The 20,189-nt window shown below is 51.4% G+C and overlaps 2 protein-coding genes and 1 pseudogene across 3 annotated transcripts in view; 1 reads left to right on the top strand and 2 right to left on the bottom strand.

The window, feature by feature from the left end:
* Positions 1-9,335, bottom strand: part of ENTREP3 (endosomal transmembrane epsin interactor 3) — a 25,242-nt gene extending 15,907 nt beyond the window's left edge. The window contains exons 1-6 of the mRNA XM_066610402.1: positions 9,117-9,335; positions 5,551-5,607; positions 3,395-3,565; positions 1,448-1,567; positions 949-1,056; positions 108-268 (exon numbers count right to left, since the gene is read on the bottom strand). Coding sequence (XP_066466499.1) covers positions 108-268; positions 949-1,056; positions 1,448-1,567; positions 3,395-3,565; positions 5,551-5,607; positions 9,117-9,335 — 836 coding nt within the window. The remainder of the gene's footprint in view (positions 1-107; positions 269-948; positions 1,057-1,447; positions 1,568-3,394; positions 3,566-5,550; positions 5,608-9,116) is intronic.
* Positions 2,452-2,571, top strand: LOC136635339 (5S ribosomal RNA; annotated as a pseudogene).
* Positions 9,336-16,048: 6,713 nt separating the features above from the next.
* The window catches only part of LOC136635054 (dual specificity protein kinase CLK2), a 53,835-nt gene continuing 49,694 nt past the window's right edge, over positions 16,049-20,189 (bottom strand). For both annotated transcript variants that reach the window (XM_066610146.1, XM_066610143.1), the window contains 2 exons: positions 18,473-18,590; positions 16,049-16,447 (listed from right to left, as the gene is read on the bottom strand). In XM_066610146.1, the coding sequence (XP_066466243.1) occupies positions 16,301-16,447; positions 18,473-18,590 (265 nt within the window). In that variant the 3' untranslated portion in view covers positions 16,049-16,300. The remainder of the gene's footprint in view (positions 16,448-18,472; positions 18,591-20,189) is intronic.

Raw genomic sequence — 20,189 nt, 5'->3', positions numbered from 1 at the left:
TCCCTCCCACTGGCCCCTTGAGCTTGTCCATTGGGGTCACGCTCCAGTTTTGCAGCGACCAAGAGCAGATCCTCCCACAGGACACACACACACCGTGCGCACCGCACCTTTGGGCGTCAGTCTCTGAGCTGCAGGTATATTCTGGTGGGTAATACGGGGGTGGCGGCACCGGGGGTACAAACTCTTCAATGTCCAACATGTTGTGCAGGTACGTGTCTGGGGCAGATGTACAGTCGAGCGTCACCGAACTGGAGCGTGGAGGGGACAACTGGGGACGGGGGTCGGACGAAGAAAAACGGGGATAAAAAGGGGAGACCGTTTAACAAAGCAAGTGGCCTCTATTACAGCTATGAAAAAAATCCAGCCTCAATTTTGCCGACACACCCCTGGAACTGAAGCCGTTCCAAAGCTGGCATGAAACACAGCGCCAAGAGCACAAGAGCAGCCCTGCTGGATCAAACCAAGGACTTGACACCCCCAGCATCCCACGTGTCCCCAACCAGTCTTGCTCGCCAGCATCTGGTATACTGCCCCCAAAGCTGGAGGTTCTACATACCGCCACCCAATTCCCTTTTTGCACAGGGACAGAGTGAAGATAGGAAGCTATCTTGTGAACGAATCGCTGTTCCGTGTAGCTCAGCAGACCAGCTGGCAGTTACTCGCCAGGGTCTCACAGCTTCCTGCCCCCAAATAGCTTAGAGGTGTGGAAGAGACACCAGCAACAGCCACTGGGAAAGACGCCGTGCTGGTGGGGGGGGAAGAGGGAGAGTTGCTCTCTCACTGCTAGACGAGCACCACTCTGAAAGGTGCCTCTTGGTTCAGTTAGCAGTGGAGCAGACGCAAAGAGGGCTGCGTGGCGCATGATTCTGGCCATTAAAAAAAAAAAAATCATGCTCCACTTGGCAAAGAGGTCTGCTGGGCCACAGGAGGAAAGGAACGGAGACTCACGGCATGGAGGATATCCAGCGAAAAAATCTGAATGCAGCACATGATGGCCGAAAGGGTACACACCACAATGGCGAAGATCGTCAAGCCGCACACACTGAAAAGGAGGTCCTATGGGGGGGAAGAGAAAGAAGCAGAGATTTGGTTTGAATCCGGATTATTCATGCTGGTTGAGCTGCTCAGGGCTGCTGCCTCTGCGGCAGAACAACAGACCTCTGACTATAGCCCACCACTCAAGACCCTTTCATCCCCCCACTAGCCTTCGCCCCTCCTCCCACCGCTCTCTAGATTCAAATTGGGAACCAGAGCAAGGAGAGGATTGGTGCGCTTGCCTCCGGAAGGCAAACTATACTTCGTTTTACAGAGCTGGGATCAAAGCCACCGCACCCAGGATGCATTTGGGCCCTCCCCACCCTCTCCACGCCCCACTGTGGCCGAAATGTGGGTCCACTCCAGATTTGAACCCCTGAAATACCCATCAAGACGTCCCGGGTCCACTCACTTTGAGGACCAAGCGGATTTTGGAGCAATTGGGGTCCAATTTGGAATCCACGTTGCAGGGGTGGCTCATGAAATCCGGGGGGCAGCACGTGCAGGCGCCCACGTCGTCCGGTTCCAAGCCCTGGCAGGGGAGGCAGAGAAAGGGGTCACCAATCCTAGAGCATGCAGAGTTGCGCTGCATCGTGGGTTTTGTAGTCTTTTCAGAGACGGGAAAACAGGCGGAACATGCAGGGGACTGATTGCCCCCTTGGGGGCAATTCTTGGGGGGGGAAGCAGCAGCAATCAGGAGAAGGGTTCAGTGTCTCCTCACCGACTACTGCAGTGGCATCCCTAGGGATTGTGTCACCTGGCGCACGTCACCCCCATGTTAGTCCTCCTCCCATGCAGTGGGTGGGGTGACGCCCCTGGCAGTGGGTGTGGTTATGTACCATTGCCCCACCCCAACTGGTTTTTTGGCTATAACTTTTGATCATGTAGAGATATTTCAAAGTAGTTTGTTTCATTGTGTTCTGCATGAAATTCCACATCGATTGATATATAACATGATGGCATTATTCCAAAAAACTGTGATTTTGACTATTTTTGGCCAGTAGTAGTGTCACCCCCCCATCATTTGGTGCAGCCCACACACCCTTAGCAATGCCACTGCAAATCAACCCCCTCCCAAAGGCTTTGGTCAGACTTTCATTTCACCCAAGGGTGGCATGGTCCCAACGGCCCCAGCAACCCCCCAGTCAACCCCCCCCCAGCAATTGCAGGCCAAGAGTTACATGCATCCCCCAACCGCTTTCTCCTGCCTTCCCTATCCATGCTTGTGCTACCTCAGAGCCTCCAGTGGGACCTCCAGGAAAGCCCATTTGTTGGAGGGCAGGATTGGCACTCGCTACCTGTTGGACACTCCTTCCTCAGTGTCACAGGGGCACCCAGGGAGGATTGGTCCAATCTCCCTTCCCCCTTGGTAACCTTCCTAGATTATATATGGGACATTTGCCCTCTGAATATAAGGACGGCAGCAACTGTTACCCTGCAGATGCCCGATCTCATCTGATCTTGGAAGCTAAGCAGGGTCAAGCCTGGTTAGTACTTGGATGGGAGACCGTCTGGGAATACCGGGTGCTGTAGGCTTATACCATGATCTGGGAAGCTAAGCAGGATCAGGCCTGGTTAGTACTTGGATGGGAGACCGCCTGGGAATACCAGGCACTTTTGGCTTATACCATGATCTCGGAAGCTAAGCAGGGTCAGGCCTGGTTAGTACTTGGATGGGAGGCCGCCTGGGAATACCGGGTGCTGTAGGCTTATACCATGATCTCGGAAGCTAAGCAGGGTCAGGCCTGGTTAGTATTTGGATGGGAGGCCGCCTGGGAATACCGGATGCTGTAGGCTTATACCATAGTTTTTCGAGACTGAAGGTTGCCAACCAACCAACCAAGGGGGCTGATTCTCTCCTAGTGAACAGGACTGGCCCAAGACCTCCAGGGGCCTGAGGCAGCATGCCCACCTTCCCCAATAAAGTGCCACAGCCTCTGCTCCTCTCACTCTCCATTATTCTAGCTCCTCACTCTCATACCCTCCTCATTTCCTCTTCCTCTCTGTCCTCCTTTTCCAATCCAGAGTGTGGCAGAAGGAGGAGGCGGCAAGAAGAAGGACAGAAATGGGGCCCACCATGTTGCCTGAGGCAACAGCTACACCTGGCCTCATGGATGGGCCGGCCTTACTTGCAGCGCTGAAAGAGCTGCCAAACTTCTGCCTTTTCACCTTTCCAGGTATCCAGGAAGGTTCAAAGGGTCGTGTTGTCGGCTGGGGTCGGGGAAGTACTCCTCACTAGCCCTCCTCCTTCCTCTCCCCACTCCCCCTTTGCACGAGGACCTTGCACGAGGATGGGCACCAGCCCCATTTCACCGACACATGCAGGCAACGCATTTTCCGGCTACCACACAACCCGCACCTGGGATTCCGGGAACTTCGGGTCATGCCTCCAGTCCCGGCGGATGTCCCGCGGTCTTACCTGCTTGCAGGCCTCCAGGGATTTTACCTGCTGGGCATGTTGGCACGAGAGAATCGAACCAGCCAGGCTCAGCATGATCCCCAACACTGAAAGCAGGGTGAAGAAGGTGATCTGGGGAGACAGGGAGAGACTGTCAAAGCCCTGTCACACTCATGCCTTCAGAGAGCAACTAGATCCCTCAAGGAAGTTCTCAAGCAGGGCATGGAGGTGAAATTCTTAAGCAGGGTCTCCCAAAATTTTTGACTGGGGGCTCCCTTGACCCGCTGGGACGTTGGCCGTGGCTCCCCATTAAGGTTGCAATCCTATACGTTGTATAGGGTGGCTGGTTTTTCACAAGAATTCCGCAGCTTCCCTGGTCGGTTTCCACAGCTCCCCACGGCACACAGTTTGGGAACCACTGGTTAAGCCATTTCCGCCCAATGTTGTATATACGCAACAGGGTGTGCACATGGGGGCTGGGCAGAAATGGGTTAATAAGTCAGATAACATTCCTAATTAGCAAGATAATAAACATCCACATCATCACATCCAATTATTTCAAACTGCATGAAATACAGTGAACACTGAACAAAAAAATCGACTGGCGTTGAGTGGTTGATGCAAGTTTCAGCCTAAGACCAAAGTTTTATTATTATTACTGTATTATTAATTAATATATCTTCATTATTATTATTGTTGTTGTTGTTGTTGTTGTTACGGCCAGTTCTCATTATCCGCTAGGGTTAGGTTCCGGGGAGACCAAATTAGCGGATACTGAATCATTGAGCCTATGGAAAAAATGGTGTTTCGGTCCCAGGGAAACCTCTTCATCATACACTCTATGAACTTTATGAACCTGAATCTCAGTGTATGGGGCTGAGTGAGAGAGAGGGCTCATCAACATCTCCACCATCTGAGGCTTCCTTCTCCATACTGGCTCTCCCTTGATGCACTGAAGGTTGTGTCCATGACATTTTGTGCTGGCTCTCCCTGGACTCTGTGAAGGTTGCTGGCCCTACAACGAGGCCCCAGAGTTCAGCAGTGGGGAGGGGGTTGCTTCAACCATCCTCCTCCACGACCACCACCTCTCTCATGGCTCCTGCCTTGGGCTTGCCCCAGCCCCACAGCAGATCTTAGGTAGCCTTCCAGAGACCTCTCATCACCAACAGCGTTGTGAAGGTTCAAGATGGAGTCCCCGAGATGGTGCCAAAGACAGTGGGGAAAGTCTGGAAGTGGACACAAACGTGATGGATGATTCTTCCTGGGCCAATGCCCATTTGATGTGGAAAACTGACCCAATCTAGATAACTTTCTGAAAAACAAGCAGTTTAATTGGCTGGACTCACAGATAACATGAGGGAGGTGGCAATTTTACCCCTTGTGGATAAGCATATTCATGTATAAAGAGAACTGACTGTATATTATATTATATTATATTATATTATATTATATTATATTATATTATATTATATTATATTTGTGACCTTTTCAGTCACACTAGACGCTGTTCCACCATTCAGAGCCTGATACCATAGTCTTTCGAGACTGAAGGTTGCCAACAGACTGATTATATTATATTATATTATACCAGTGATTCTCACACATTTAGCACCCGGACCCAATTTTTATCTGTCAGAATCTGTCAGGACCCACTGGAAGTGATGTCATGACCGGAAGTGACATCATCAAGCAGGAAAAATTTTAACAATCCTAGGCTGCAATCTTTCCCACATTTACCCAGGAGTAAGTCCCATTTTCTGTCATTGTTAAAATAAACTATATAGTAGCTTGTTAAAAGTACAGGTCTGTCACATTTCCCCAAATATAATCGCATCCCACGGCACCATCAAGTCTAATCGATTAAAAATAAAATACTGGAATGAATGAGGACCCACCTGAAATTGGCCTCTGACCCACTTAGTCGGTCCTGACCCACAGTTTGAGAAACACTGTACTATACTATACTATATTATGAGATTTTTGTCCAAGGCAGATGTTATTGACTGGTTTGTTAATAATAATAATAATAATAATAATAATAATAATAATAATAATAATAATAATAATAATAATAATAATAATAGGCTTTGTTTGGGAATGAAATGTCATATACTTACCACCGGCGTGAATGGACGCCGCCAAGACACGATGCCAATCAACCCCGAGAGCGCCAGCTGGAGACAGACATAGGACAATAACAAAAGCATTCACCAGGACACACACACATGGAGAGATACACTGCCCTAGATTATTGCTGTTGTCCCCCACGATCCGGTGGGAAGCTTTCTTGAGAGGCTGGAGGGAGGGAACATGTATACTTCCAGGGCTCTCTTTCCCGACACGGGACCTCTTACCAAGCCATTTCTGCCACACACACTCTAAAGCTTCCTCTCAATCAGTGCTCATTTTCTGCTTGCAAAATCACGCCCCACCGTCTTAGCTGGGGAAGGACATTAAAAGCCCACCGTCAGCAGTGCGGCCCAGGAACAAGATGCGTGGGACACACATTGCCATGGCTACATCCCAATGAGGCTGCACACACCCCAAAACAACTGAGCACTTTCTCTAACCCCCCCCCCCGACTGATCAGCCAGTGAGTTTTGATCGGAACCCGGATCTCGCTGCTCCTTGTCTAATGCTAATCAACAACCACGTGGAAGAAAAACAAGGGTATAAAATATGCCCACTGCACTGGGAGAGCCTGTGTTCGAGTTCTAGGGTGCAGGGAGGAAGGAATCCACACCCTTTATCCACACCCTACGATTCTGCTTTGCTGAGTCAGGCCGAACGCCTGCACTGACTGTTGACATCTCTCCATGGTTTCAAACAAGGGTCTTTCCCCAGATGCTGCTGAGGAACAAACGTCTGGCCAGATGCTGACAAACAGACTCCTGGCTAGATGCCGTCACCAAATCCTGTGTCAAGGAGTTCCACAGGACTGACCACAGAGCCTGGAATAGGGTAAGACCCGAGGGTCTTATCAGATCGGACCTCCCTCTAGACAGAAACAACACTGTCAGCATCGAGAGGCCAATCTGGAATGAAATGACCTTCCCCAGCAGAAGGCGGAAACCTTGGCAGTTTGGTAGGGGTTGCATATCCCCACGCCGTTGGTTGGTCCTTGGCAGCCGAGACCGAGAACGCGGCTGGGAGATGCGGCGTTTCTCGGTAGGCAGTGGAATTTTATTTTTTGTTAATGGTGTTCTTTGGGCCTGAATTATTCATGATTCAGTTCTGTTGTTTTTTTTACCATGGAAGCGACTTTGAATATCGTTTTATTGCTGACGTCCACTGGCTTTGGAAAAGCAGCAGAAAATGGCTTCAAAATGGAGAGGCAGGAACTGGTTTTGCAAGAGGTGCTGAGCGTTAAGGAGGTAAGGAAAGCCCTGGTGGATCGGGCCTCAGATACCCATCTAGTCCAGGATCCTGTTTCCCACCAGCGGCCTCTGGGAAGCCTGCAAGCAGGGGAAAATGCCATCCTCTCCTGCCACAGCTCCCCGCAGCAGTGATTCAGGGGCACAATGCCGTTGGATGTGAAGGTACCCCATAGTCACCATGACTAGTAGCCAGGAACAGGCCTGTGAATTTGTCCAATCCTCTTTTAGAGCCGTCCCAGCCAGTGGCCATCACCCACAACTTGTGGCCATGAGTTCCACAGGCTCTGTAGGCACAGTGTGACGAAGTACCTCCTTTTGTCTGTACTCAGTCTCTCGCCAGACGGTTGCACTGGACGACCCCTGGCTCTTAAGACCTGATTCTAGAACGGTGCACGGCACTGACGTCTCCGGCATATCACCCCTTAATTTCCCATTTTTCCCCCAGTTCAAACAGCCCAAACATTGTTGGCTTTCCTGACAATGATCCTAACGATCATTTCTTGATCCAGCATGTAAGTAATCTGTGGAACTCCTTGCCACGGAATGTGGTGATCGCACCCGGCCTAGATGCCTTTCAAAGGGGACTGGACAGATTTCTAGGGGAAAAGTCAAAAGTTACAAGCCATGATGGGTATGGTTTTAGAAGTAAGTTGTCTCTGAATGCCAGGTGCAAGCAAGTGGCAATTGGAGCAGGTCTTAGGCATCTGGTGGCCCACTGCGAGATACAGGAAGCTGGACTAGATGGGCCTGTGGCCTGATCCAGTGGGGCTGTTCTTATGTTCTTAACTACAATTCCCAGGAAGCCTTGCAGGTCTCCTGTTATCTGGTGTGCTCCCTGGGGCATTTGGTGGGCCGCTGTGAGATACAGGAAGCTGGACTAGATGGGCCTATGGCCTGATCCAGTGGGGCTGTTCTTATGTTCTTAACTACAATTCCCAGGAAGCCTTGCAGGTCTCTTGTTATCTGGTGCGCTCCCTGGGGCATTTGGTGGGCCGCTGTGAGATACAGGAAGCTGGACTAGGTGGGCCTGTGGCCTGATCCAGTGGGGCTCTTCTGATGTTCTTGTTTCTGTTGCCCTATTTAAATCTCTCTCTCTCTCTCTCTGCCCTCTTTCCAGAAATCTCTCAGAGTTCGCAGGGTGGAGGAAGGCCTTACTCAACTCTCACACACATTATCTCTGTAACCGTCATTTGCATATAAACCCACAAAGCTTTTCATGGTTATTTATCCTGATGCCCTTAAAACAGTAATCATAATTTTTATCCCCATTTTGCAGATGGGGAAGACTGAGACCAAGAGGGAACAGCTTGCTTTACGCCACTTTGTAAGAATTCCCGGCAAAGGCAAGATCTGACCCAGGAAAGATTGAGCCACAGCTCAGGTTGCTATCCCATATATACTAACCTGGGAGTAAGTCCCACCTTACTCAATGGGACTCACTCCTGAGTAGGCACGCATAGGGCTGCACTGTTTGTCTCTTAGCCAAACATCTAATTATGTTTGGCATTATGATCTATCCCTTGTGGTTGATAACATGGGAGGTCAGGAAATTTGGACCATGAACTGTTGAGATGGACATCACCAGCTCCGAGAGTAGTAGTTCTCACACATTTAGCGCCGGGACCCACTTTTTAGAATGAGAATCTGTTAAGACCCACTGGAAGTGAAGTCATGGCTGGAAGTGACATCATCAAGCAGGAACATTTCAACAATCCTAGGCTGCAATCCTACCCACACTTACCCAGGGGTAAGTCCCATTGACGATCATTGTTAAAAGAATATACATAGTAGCTTGTTAAAGGTCCACGTCTGCCACATTTCCCCAAATGCAGTCACATCCCATGGGAGCATCAAGTCTAATATATTAAAAATAAAACACTGAAATGAATGGGGACCCACCTGAAATGGGCTCACGACCCACCTAGTGGGTCCTAAGCCACAGTTTGAGAAACACTGTCCTAGAGCATGTCTTGACGGCACATGGTACAGTCACCTTCTTGAACCTACACAGTGTTAGGTGTGGTCAGCGCTTAGATGGGAGACAACCTCACACATGTGGAATAAATACACAGTCGTACCCCTGTTTTTTTCCCCATACTGTGCAATTTGCACCAACGGCTCGTTCACAACAAGCAATCATTGTGAGTTTGCAGCAATTGAATCAAGCTTTAAAAGAAAGTCGTGTTGTGTTTTGAGCAACAGAAAAACCAACTCAAAAGATTATGAATTATGATTATGAAAACAAGGGGGAGCTCTCCCTCCTAACCTCCCTTCACTACACAACAACTTTGCAGGGCGGGACTCACCGGAAAGCCGGCCCAGATGGGACAAGAATTCCGGGTGGGGATCACAGGGATCGTGGTGGTCACCAGCAGGCTCAAGGTCACTATCAGGATGCCCAGAATCATCTGGATGAAGCCGAGGAGGAGAATGATTTGCAGCCAGGCACGGCGGACACGCAAGTGGGTGAAGCTCCGGGAAGTGTGGGCGGTCAGGGAGTAGCTAGAGTCGCTGCGAGAGGGCATGTCGGTGCCCCGGGCAGAGCGACCCCAGAAATGGCTGGCGACAGGAGCGGGTCCAAAGTGCAGACTCTAACCTGGTTATTACATACGTCCTGCTCTTAAGGAGACTACAGCTCCATCTGTCTCCATCAACGTAGTCGGCTGTTGTCAATTTCAGTTGCGTCTGTTTTTTAAAAGTCCACTCGACTCTCCAGGCAGATCCGAGCGTGGCATCCGTGCAGCAAGAAATAGGACCAGCATCTAATCCGAGAGGCTGTGGCTTCAACAGGATGCCATCCCAAGAGACAATCACTGAGGAAAGGGTGCTCCAGACCATACACAGAGTGCTTCTTCCCCTAGTAAACACAGGCAGCCCACAACTGGGATTAGGTGAAAGGGATTTCAGATGGAGAAGGCCCTTTCCAGGGCGATGTCAGTTCCAGGACCATCCTGGAATGGCTCTAGACGTTTAACCAAAAAGGCAGAGTCTGACCTCAGGAAGAAGAGGAGGCAGGCACAGGAAACTACTACTCCCAGTCACACCCTTGGGCCTGACCCTGACACTGACTAGCAGCAGGATTTCCAATGAGCTTTTCTCTGCCCTACTGGGAGGTGTCAATAATTAGAGCTGGGACCTACTGCATGCAAAAGATCTGAAAGTCACTGTCCAGGATAGGGGCCATCAATAATTACTTTCAGGATCGGGACCATCCCAAATAAAAGAAAGCAGGCAGCCCACTTCTCTCACGCCTCTGAAAAGAGGTTCTAGGAAATCTATCAGAATCCCCTAGAATAAAACATGGGGCATGGCCAACAGGGGGGGGTGGGGTGGTAGAGACACCCCCACCACCCTAAACACAAAATATTCCCCTTCTCAGTCACGGTAATCTAGTGGGTCAGGTTACTCCGGGTTCCAGGAGTGCAATTGCTGAAGCAGGTTAAAAGAGAAGAATAAAGGCTTTCTACATCAGCAACGTGAAGCGAGGGGAAGGTTCACCTTCATGGACCCCCGCCTCAAACGACAACCCCCCCAAAATGAACTGGCCTTAAATTCATTGGCGTGCGTGCTGCTGCGTAGAAATTCGAACCCCAAGCCACAGAGAAATACCGAAGAAATATGGAAAGCTACGCAGGGAAAAAAGCTCTCCGTCAGTCCCCACAACCGGGATCAAGACTCACAGTTTTGGGGGCTGGAGAGAAGTCCCACTGGGGGCCCCTGGGATGGGTGCACAGCTAGACGTGGGGTTGGCTCCCAAGAAGGTACGGAGAGTCACAACAGGGTGGATGGGTCAAGCCAGTGCTCCTTCCAAGAAATTAAAAGTCAGAAACCATTCCTGGCTGAGGAAAGGGTTCCCAGCCAGCTACAGCCACGCCTGGCACCGGTGCCATCCATGCCCGCTCAGGCCCACGATGCCCTTCTCCGATGCTGGCAGGCAGACAAGGAAAGGGGATTAAAAAAAAAAAAACATTCGGACTCACTTCCAACCCCCCAGAGGTCTCTAAATGAACCGCTGGCAGGCCGGCCCAGCTCTGCGGAATCCGGCAGGATGGCAGGGGAGGTGGGGCAGGGGAAACCGGTCTTGTTGGGAAGAGGGGGGCTGATCTCAGAGTTAAGAGGCTACCCCCCCCCCCAAAAAAAAGTTTGGCGGGTCCCAGAAGGTTGACTCCAGTTCAGAGGTGTCCTGGAAAGCCCACGACAGCGAGATCACGCTGGGTCTTCTCTCCCTCGGAGGCAGGAAGGTTTCGATTCTGGGAGGCCAAAACTCTGAATGGGATCAGGAGACAGAACAGACACAGGGTGAAATCTTGGAGTGGGGAACCAGAGCAGAGCCAGCAGCCTGGGGAGACAGTCAAGCACCCTCTGGCTCCCCTAGAAAGTTTGGCTGGGGGGGGTGCCCCCCACCCCACCTCTAGGAAGCCCCCAACTTTCTCTTTGGAGGGAGCACAAGGCACCCAAGCCACAGCCCTCCCCTTCAGGGCTGACACTCCAGAAGCAACCTCATGCTAGTCTGGTTTCTTTCTTCTCCCTCCCCCCCATATTACTCACCCCCACATTGCCCCCCCCTCTACAATCATGAGTAGAAAGAGCTGCAGCCTTACCAGAGAGGGGAGGAGCCTGCTGTCTTCCCCAGCTGCAGGGCAGCTCTGGGCCAGGGATGTTCCAGGCACCGCCCCCCCCTGCCAGACGCCTGCATCCCTCTCTGTAAAGGGATGCTCAGGCTGGTCCTGATGCTGCAGGGAAGAAGGGCACGCCCTGCCGCGCTGCATCTTGGGAGTCGTAGTTCCTCAGCCAGAGACTAGGCTCAGGTGCACTTTTTTTGCCTACCCTCCATCACTGCACAATTTCTCCATCATTCTTTTGTTCCTTCTTCTTGGGCATCGGCCACGTATATGGCAGCCGACGGAGAATGAGGGCGTCAGGCCTCTGCCCCAAGGAGCTTACAATCTAGATCTGAATGCAAGAGAGACCACAGCGGGAGGGAGGGAGGGAGGGAGGAAGGAAGGAAGGAAGGAAAGAAAGAAAGAAAGAAAGAAAGAAAGAAAGAAAGAAAGAAAGAAAGAAAGAAAGAAAGAAAGAAAGAAGTCAGGCCTCTGCCCCAAGGAGTTCACAGTCTAGATGATGAGGCTAGTCTAGATGAGGCTTACAGCCTCAGAGATGCTCAGGTAGAGGGCACCAGCCAAGGACCCCTGCCCGTCAGAGGGCACACCTGGCCAGATCAAACCTGAAACCTCTGTACTGGTGTTAGTGGCACTGTCTACTGTGCCATCATTAGGGCAGCTCAGAGGTCTAGGGTGCCCAGTGCACGTCTCTGCCCCCAAGCTGGATAAATAGAAGCTTCCATGGATGGAAGCAGTCTACCACGTAATGGTGGAAGTAAACCGAGAGAGGAGGCCATCCTTTTGACCCCCTTGCTGGCGAGCTTCTAGAGATGTCAAGGTGGTTGCTGCTGGGGGCAGGATCAGATGGCCCGGTGCATCCATGGTGGCTGCACAAGGGCTGCAGGAAGCGGGGGAGGCAGCTGCCGAAGCCCGAATGTTCCTGCTCTTAGCAACTCTCCCCTTGCTCCTGCCTCAAGACTGCTCCCGGGAGGCCCTCCATCGCTGCTAATGGAAGTGCTTCCTCTGCCAGCTCGGCTGACCCGCTCCTTCCTCTTCCATTCGCTAAGTGCAGACAACCAGAGCTGGCAAAACCCCAGGAGGAGGCCAGGTAATGCGCTCCTCGCCCATCTCCCGGCCGGGCACCCAAGGGAGAACGCTAGGCAGATGGGTGCCAAGAAGGCTCTTTAAGCACCAGGGATGGGCCCCTCCCAGAACACCAGGCCTGTAGCCAGGGGGGGGAAGCAAGGCTGTTCTCCCCCTCGTTGTCGTGCGCCCCCCCAGCGAGCCACACCCAGCGCTCAAATTTCTAGAAAGAGGATCAATGCTGTTTATGCAAACTTAGCTCCCTGTGTCTATAAATGGCTAGGATTTGCACAAGCCAATCAGGCAACATTTGAGAACACTTTGGGGACTGAGCAGCTCGCCCAGGCTCCAAGAAGCAACAACAGAAAGTGGGGGGAAGACACAATTGTACAGGAAATTTTAGAGTGATGCATCAGGATCTTTGCAGCGCTTCCCAGAGTCCTGTGGCTCTCCCACTGGTGTTCTCCCAATGTGCTGGCAAAGGGGAGCTGACGTAGGGGGGGCAGCAGGAGGGAGGGACAAGCAGCGTCACCTGGGACACTTCCATTCCAAGGATGGGGGAATTCAGTGCTGCTGCAAGGAATCCCAGGCCCCAGAAGATTGGGGGGGGGGGGCTAAATGAGTTTAAACGAGCATCAATGCGCACACCACATTGCTGTGCCCAGCTGTGCCTTCAAAGCAGGCCATGAGAAACAGAAGGTCCGTCAGCAAGTAGAGCTAGTGCAGTGTCAGGGGGAAGGGACCAAGCAGAGAACCGGGCTTTGCTCAGCTGGAATCTTGCCTCTGCCACCGACTCACTGGGTGCCCTTAGGCAAGTCACTCCCTCTCCACTTCAGTTCTCCCAAGGGGAAGAACAGGGGGGTTGTTGGTCTGTGGAACTCCTTGCCACAGGATGTGGTGACGGCATCTGGCCTGGACGCCTTTAAAAGGGGACTGGACAAGTTTCTGGAGGAAAAATCCATTACGGGGTACAAGCCATGATGTGTATGTGCAACCTCCTGATTTTAGAAATGGGCTATGTCAGAAGGCCAGATGCAAGGGAGGGCACCAGGATGAGGTCTCTTATTATCTGGTGTGTTCCCTGGGGCATTTGGTGGGCCACTGTGAGATACAGGAAGCTGGACTCTTGTTATCTGGTGTGCTCCCTGGGGCACTTGGTGAGCCGCTGTGAGATACAGGAAGCTGGACTAGATGGGCCTGATCCAGTGGGGCTGTTCTTATGTTGTGTGCACCAAGGGGATTGTTAATCCCCAATTACTTAGGTTTATCATTGTGACAACATCAACATACAGGTCAAGTACATTGCACATTCTGGAGCCACTACCCAAAGGGCTAAACAGTTCAAAGGCACCAATTAATTTCCCATTTTTTTTCTCATAGAAGGAAGAAAGCCCATGTCACAAGTTTGAGACAGACGCCGTCACCACGTCCTGCAGCAAGGAGTTCCACGGGGTAGGAAACCGAGCAGAATCCAAACTCTTTTTTGCTACAAGGCAGCAGCTGTTGGGAAGGGCAGTGTTGTAAGGCTTATAGTACAATCCTGGGTGTGCCTACTCAGAAGTTAAGCCACTGGTGCTGCGATCCTAACCCTGCTTTCCTGAGCCCCATTGAGCAAACTAGGACTTCTGAGTAGACCTAGTTAGGACTGTGCCATGAGTTCCATAGGACTTACCCCCAGGATGACAGCCCAAGCCAAATCTCAGCCCCACACTTCACTTTGCAAACCCAGAACACACAAAACGAGAGCCTTTTTACAACACATAGTTCACTATAACCCATAGCCATATCGCTATAATTTGTGGGAGGGGAATGTATTTTCACAGGTGCTTAATTCTCAGCCCCCCTTCCCTGTTGGAAGTAGTTGCTTTACAGCCCAATCCTATCCACTCTTTCCTGGGAGTAAGCCCCACTGACTCTAATGAGATTTACTTCTCAGTAGATATGCATAGCATTGGGCTGTTAATTCCCCCCCCCCAAGAAGAAGTCTTCCCTTGTACATCAGCCAAGAAAAATGAGAGAGTTAAAATGTAGTTTATTCCTTAAATAAAATACCATGAGTAAATCTTGCATTTGGCACAGCAAAAAAAATACAGAAAAAAAAATATGTAAAGGAAGAAAAAAAAACTCTCACACGCACACATACACAGGACAGGAAAGTCCAACATGTTCTTGGAGGGGCAAACAAGAGCATCAGAGGGGCTAAAAGGAGTAGGTCCAGTCGTTTCAAGGGCATAGGAGGGACAAGAGGGCAGACCTGGATACGGCCTCCAAGGAATGGATGAACCACAGAAGACAGCAATGTGACTTCGGGAATCTACCGCCGGTCCAGCAAGAGAGACAAAATGGAGATCAGAAAAGGGGGGGGCGGAAAATGGCGAGGTCATCTGCATTATTCAAGACACCAATTAGGCCTCTGCAAGGCAAAAATGAGTGGAGAATTACACAGCCGAGGAGTTCAGGAACCAGGATGGAACAGTCTACGTCAGGATCAGGGCTCTCAACCCCAAGGTTTGCGGGTGGCGACAGAAGGTTCCAGAATACCCCGTGCGAGAGCAAGCCCTTCAATAGAGGGTGGGTGGGCATCTTCTTCTCAGAGAGGCTGAAAGGCCCCTGATGGAACAAGGCGGCTGATTGTTTAGGACCAGGAAGAGACACTGTGGTGGCTGGAGGGCGGGTGAGGGGGAAGGAACAGAATCGCGCCACCAGGCATCCTTCACAAAGGAAAGCAAGGCAGGGTGTTGCAATAAAGCCAAGGGGCGTACAAATGGGGGGGGGCCAGGGATGTACGATAGAGGGACAGAGTCCCCGCAGGCCACGATGGAACTGACGGGACAGAGGAAGCCGCCACAGGAGCTGGTTGTAGTGTCTTACACAAGGATTCTGCAACGCACCCAAGACAAAATACGTCTCTAGTAATAAGGCAGTTGACTCTCTTTGCAAACTGCACCCCCTAGTGGCCAGCGCTTGCAAAAAAAAATAGCTCTACAAAATATTGGGGGGAGGACGACCTAAACAGGGATATGAAGGTCAAGAATTGGGGGTGCTATAAACAAAAAGGCAAGGGCTTGTAGGAAGCAGAGCTTGAGAAAGAGGCAGGGGGCTCTTCCTGTCAATCCAGGGCGGCGCCTGCAGAGGTACAGAAGAAAGGAACTGGGCTCAGCCAAGACCACCTCCTTGCAGAGGGTTGGGTGGAAAAACAAGGGTGCACCTGTTGAATTTCGGTCTGTCTAGTAAGTATTTAGAGCCTTAAAAAATTTAAAATGGTCATCTGGTCTGGAAGCAGGGGAGTGGATGATTGGGGGGGGTGTCAGAAGGACTCAGTGGCCCACAGCGGAAACTTGAATTAAGGACTTGGGGGGTAGTGCTGCGGGGGGCGGAGCAGTGTCGCTGCTGATTTCCACCTGGGCTGAACCGAGAGCGTGGAAGTAGGAAGTAAAGCGAATCAAGGTCTATGACAGAGGGCCCCCCACACCTTCTGAAGAGCTTGCTGAAGGACAGAGGCAGACTCTGCTCCTCTGGTTGGGTGGGGGGAGGGTGGACTTTCTGCAACATGGAATAGAAGGAGCAGTTGCCGGTGGGAGGGAGGAGTAGGAGGGGAGGTGAGCCTGCAATGCCGATTCCATGCAGAAATTGGGGTGTAAACAGGAAGGGGGGCACAGCCTTCGAATCAGAAGTGAAGGACCTCCGATGAGAGCAAAGAAAGTGCGTCTTGGTTTTCATCCGTTGAAGCTGCCCCTCGTGGGATGGGGCTCGGGGGGAAGTGCAGCAGCCAGGGGACGGGGTCCAACCCACACACGCGCCCTCCCTTAGGAGGCCCGGAAGGCGCTGCCTGCCGCTCCGGTCGCCGCATTCGCGGCTGCCGAGCGCACGGTTGGGTTGGAGAAGACGCCGGCCGCAAACTCCTCCTGAGCCTTCTGGAAGCTGGCGCCAGTGCGGCGGTAGAGAGAGTGGATCTGCATTGGGGAGAAAGGGAAGGGTGGTTAGGGGGAGAGGGTGGAGCAGGAGCGAGGGCAAGGAGTAGAGTGGGCTCTCCTTATTCGTGGGCTGGACGTCCCTGGATTGGGGTATCTGAATTCAAATTGAATTTGAATATCTGTGGATACGAAGCCCGTTTCTAGAGGACCTCCTGGGTGCAACCAGAAATGGCTTCCTGTTGCATCCAAGAGGCTTCTGAGGAGGCCAGGAGGCTACGTGAGACCTCCAGAGGGCCAGGCCTGGCCCCTTAGCTAAGTCATTAGCTAAGTCATTACAGTGCAGCCCCCCCTGGTTGGTTGGCAACCTTCAGTCTCTAAAGACTATGGTATAAGCCTACAGCGCCCGGTGTTCCCAGGCGGTCTCCCATCCAAGTACTAACCAGGCCTGTCCCTGCTTAGCTTCCGAGATCATGGTAGAAGCCTACAGCACCAGGTATTCCCAGGCGGTCTCCCATCCAAGTACTAACCAGGCCTGTCCCTGCTTAGCTTCCGAGATCATGGTATAAGCCTACAGCGCCCGGTATTCCCAGGCGGTCTCCCATCCAAGTACAGACCAGGCCTGTCCCTGCTTAGCTTCCGAGATCATGGTATAAGCCTACAGCGCCCGGTATTCCCAGGCGGTCTCCCATCCAAGTACTAACCAGGCCTGACCCTGCTTAGCTTCCGAGCTCATGGTATAAGCCTACAGCACCCGGTATTCCCAGGCGGTCTCCCATCCAAGTACTAACCAGGCCTGACCCTGCTTAGCTTCCGAGCTCATGGTATAAGCCTACAGCGCCCGGTATTCCCAGGCGGTCTCCCATCCAAGTACTAACCAGGCCTGTCCCTGCTTAGCTTCCGAGATCATGGTATAAGCCTACAGCGCCCGGTATTCCCAGGCGGTCTCCCATCCAAGTACTAACCAGGCCTGACCCTGCTTAGCTTCCGAGATCAGGCATGTGCCCCTACTCCCGCAGATTTCATTATCTGTGGAGGGAATGGATCCCCCACGGATACTGAGGGCCCACTGTACAAAATATTTAAAAATATATATTGTATTCTCAACACTCAGTCCTCCTTGGCTAACCCTTATCGTTTTCTGGTCATCTCAGGGATGCCCCATATGCCATGACCGACCAACCGACAGCCCCGCTAAGAAATCTGCATCCAATTTGGGAGAGGCCATTGCTTGCGTTTGGTAAGAGAGACGGACCCCAATAGCATCTCCAGGTAGCGGAGATGACCTCTCTTGTCTCCAATGACCGGTTTCAGAGATATTTCGCCCATGCACACAAAGGTTCAATCCCTACATCTCCAGTTCAAGCAATCTCAGAAGGCAAAGATCCTTGAAGAGCTCACAGTCCTACAGCCGTGAGCTCAGTGAACTAGTCAACTCAGGGCCCAATCCTATCCAATTTTCCAGTGGGGCATGCACCGCATCTTGTGGTGGGGCAGCAGTCACAAGGGAACATGTGTTCCCTTACCTTCAGGCTGCAGTGTGGTTGCACCGGCGCTGGAAAATTGGATAGGATTGGGCCCTCACTAAGCAGTGGCCTACATTTGGTGGGCCGCTGTGAGATACAGGAAGCTGGACTAGATGGGCCTATGGCCTGATCCAGTGGGGCTGTTCTTATGTTCTTAACTACAATTCCCAGGAAGCCTTGCAGGTCTCTTGTTATCTGGTGTGCTCCCTGGGGCATTTGGTGGGCCGTTGTGAGATACAGGAAGCTGGACTAAATGGGCCTATGGCCTGATCCAGTGGGGCTGTTCTGATGTTCTTAACTACAATTCCCAGGAAGCCTTGCAGGTCTCTTGTTATCTGGTGTGCTCCCTGGGGCGTTTGGTGGGCCGCTGTGAGATACAGGAAGCTGGACTAGATGGGCCTATGGCCTGATCCAGTGGGGCTGTTCTTATGTTCTTATATTCCTACGAGTAATTCCCATGTGAGAGCCAGGGGATCCCAAGGAGGTAAAAAGGGGGAATGATTCTTTTTTGAAAAAACACTACAAGGCCTCCCAAACTCACCCGTTTCAGCATGACAATCCCCAGGGCAGCCACTGCAGAGAATTGAATAGCCACGATCATCATGAAAATGGCTACACCAGTGTTCTGTTTCAACGCTGTGAGGCTCAGTATCCAACCACTGTGATGGGGGGGGGAAGAGAGCAGAAGTGGGTCATTACATAGCAGCTTTGGGTATATAAACCAAGTCTCTCGCAAGCCGCGCATGAGTCCAAAAAGGCATTCTCAGGCTCACCATATTTCTAGCCCATTCACTCACACACACACACACACACACACACACACACACACACCATGATCAATGTTTAAAAAAATCTGTACGCTATTGGGAACACTGGTTCCTAGCCTGTGGGCCGCAGACCACCTGAGAAGTGGTCTGCGAGGCCTCAAAAAAAGATGGCCTCCAATCCAATGTCTCACCAAGCAAGTGCTCCCTAACAAACCACCAGAGAAGACCAACGAATTGTCCACATCTACAGCCGGCAATGAAGTGTCAGCAACGGTCGGTCAGTTCACTGCCTTCTCTGGCAGTCCGTGGGCAAGCGCTTGCTTGGGGGACGCCCCCCCCCCCCGTGGACCACCAGAGAGGGCAGAGAACGCTTGCAGCCAACGAAAGCAGCAACCCATAAATCTTCTCTATAAATTACAAATCTAATGAATAAATCCTCTAATTATTACAAATTTAATTGTATTTTTTTTTTTGTGCTGGGGGGATTGCATTTGGTCTACAATGATCCCCATTGTTGTCTCTGTGGTCCCAACTCCTAAGGGTTGGGAACCACTGTTTGAAAACAAGGAAGAAAAACCAAGTTAGAATTGGCACTGTTGAAGAGGAGAGACCATTAGTGGACTTTTCTCAAAGGACAGAAAGGTAATCCCCACTTGAAGTTCAACAGATACTGTACCATGAGGTTACCCACAGAAAGGAGGACATGTCTCTAGTTGAGGGTTGAATTACCCAGGCTTGTGGCAAAAGCCCTCTAATTACAGCACCTGCTGGAGATGCTATACGATTTCCTGCTATAGGCAAGGGGTTGGACTAGAGGACCTTATGGGTTCCTCCCAACTCTACGATTCTGTGACTTAACTGAATGGGCAAGGACAGTATGGAAGGGCAGTCCTTCATAGCCGCTGGACCCCACAAACATAATGCAACAGACAGCAACAGGACTTCTGAGAAAGTTAACCCTCACTTAAGTGTTTCTGAATTGACCAGAATGCCATTCTCCTCTCTCTACACCTACCTCCCCATGAAAGCCTGTGCGTGGTGTGGTTTTAATATCTATATTAAGTAGAAACACACACACACCCCTCCTCTGGGGGAAAAAAAAAATACTTTACAGAATGGAAGGAAAAGGAGGCCCTCTGCGCATGCTCAAAGCACTCTGCCCCTGGCAACATACATTGAAAAAGCACTGGCTGTTGGAAAAGTCACTCTGCACATGCCCCAAGGGTATAAAACATACATCTGTAACCATCAGCAGGGTGGGGGCAGTCTGTACAGGCTCAAACACAAGGCAGAAGTGCCAAAATCATTGAGAAGAAGGACTTGGGCAACTCAAAAAGCCAGTGCCCCCTGGTGCAGCCACGCCACGGCTCTGAGCATGCCAGCCAAGCTGCACATCAAAACAGGAAACAAATGCCTGCTCCAGAGTCAGCCTGGCTCTATGAAAAACACTGGCCAAACTTTTAATTTACTTGATTGATTTGATGTTGTCAT

This window comes from Tiliqua scincoides, chromosome 15 (genome assembly GCF_035046505.1).
Source record: "Tiliqua scincoides isolate rTilSci1 chromosome 15, rTilSci1.hap2, whole genome shotgun sequence".
Taxonomy (NCBI): domain Eukaryota; kingdom Metazoa; phylum Chordata; class Lepidosauria; order Squamata; family Scincidae; genus Tiliqua; species Tiliqua scincoides.
This window is presented reverse-complemented; position numbering and strand designations above follow the sequence as displayed.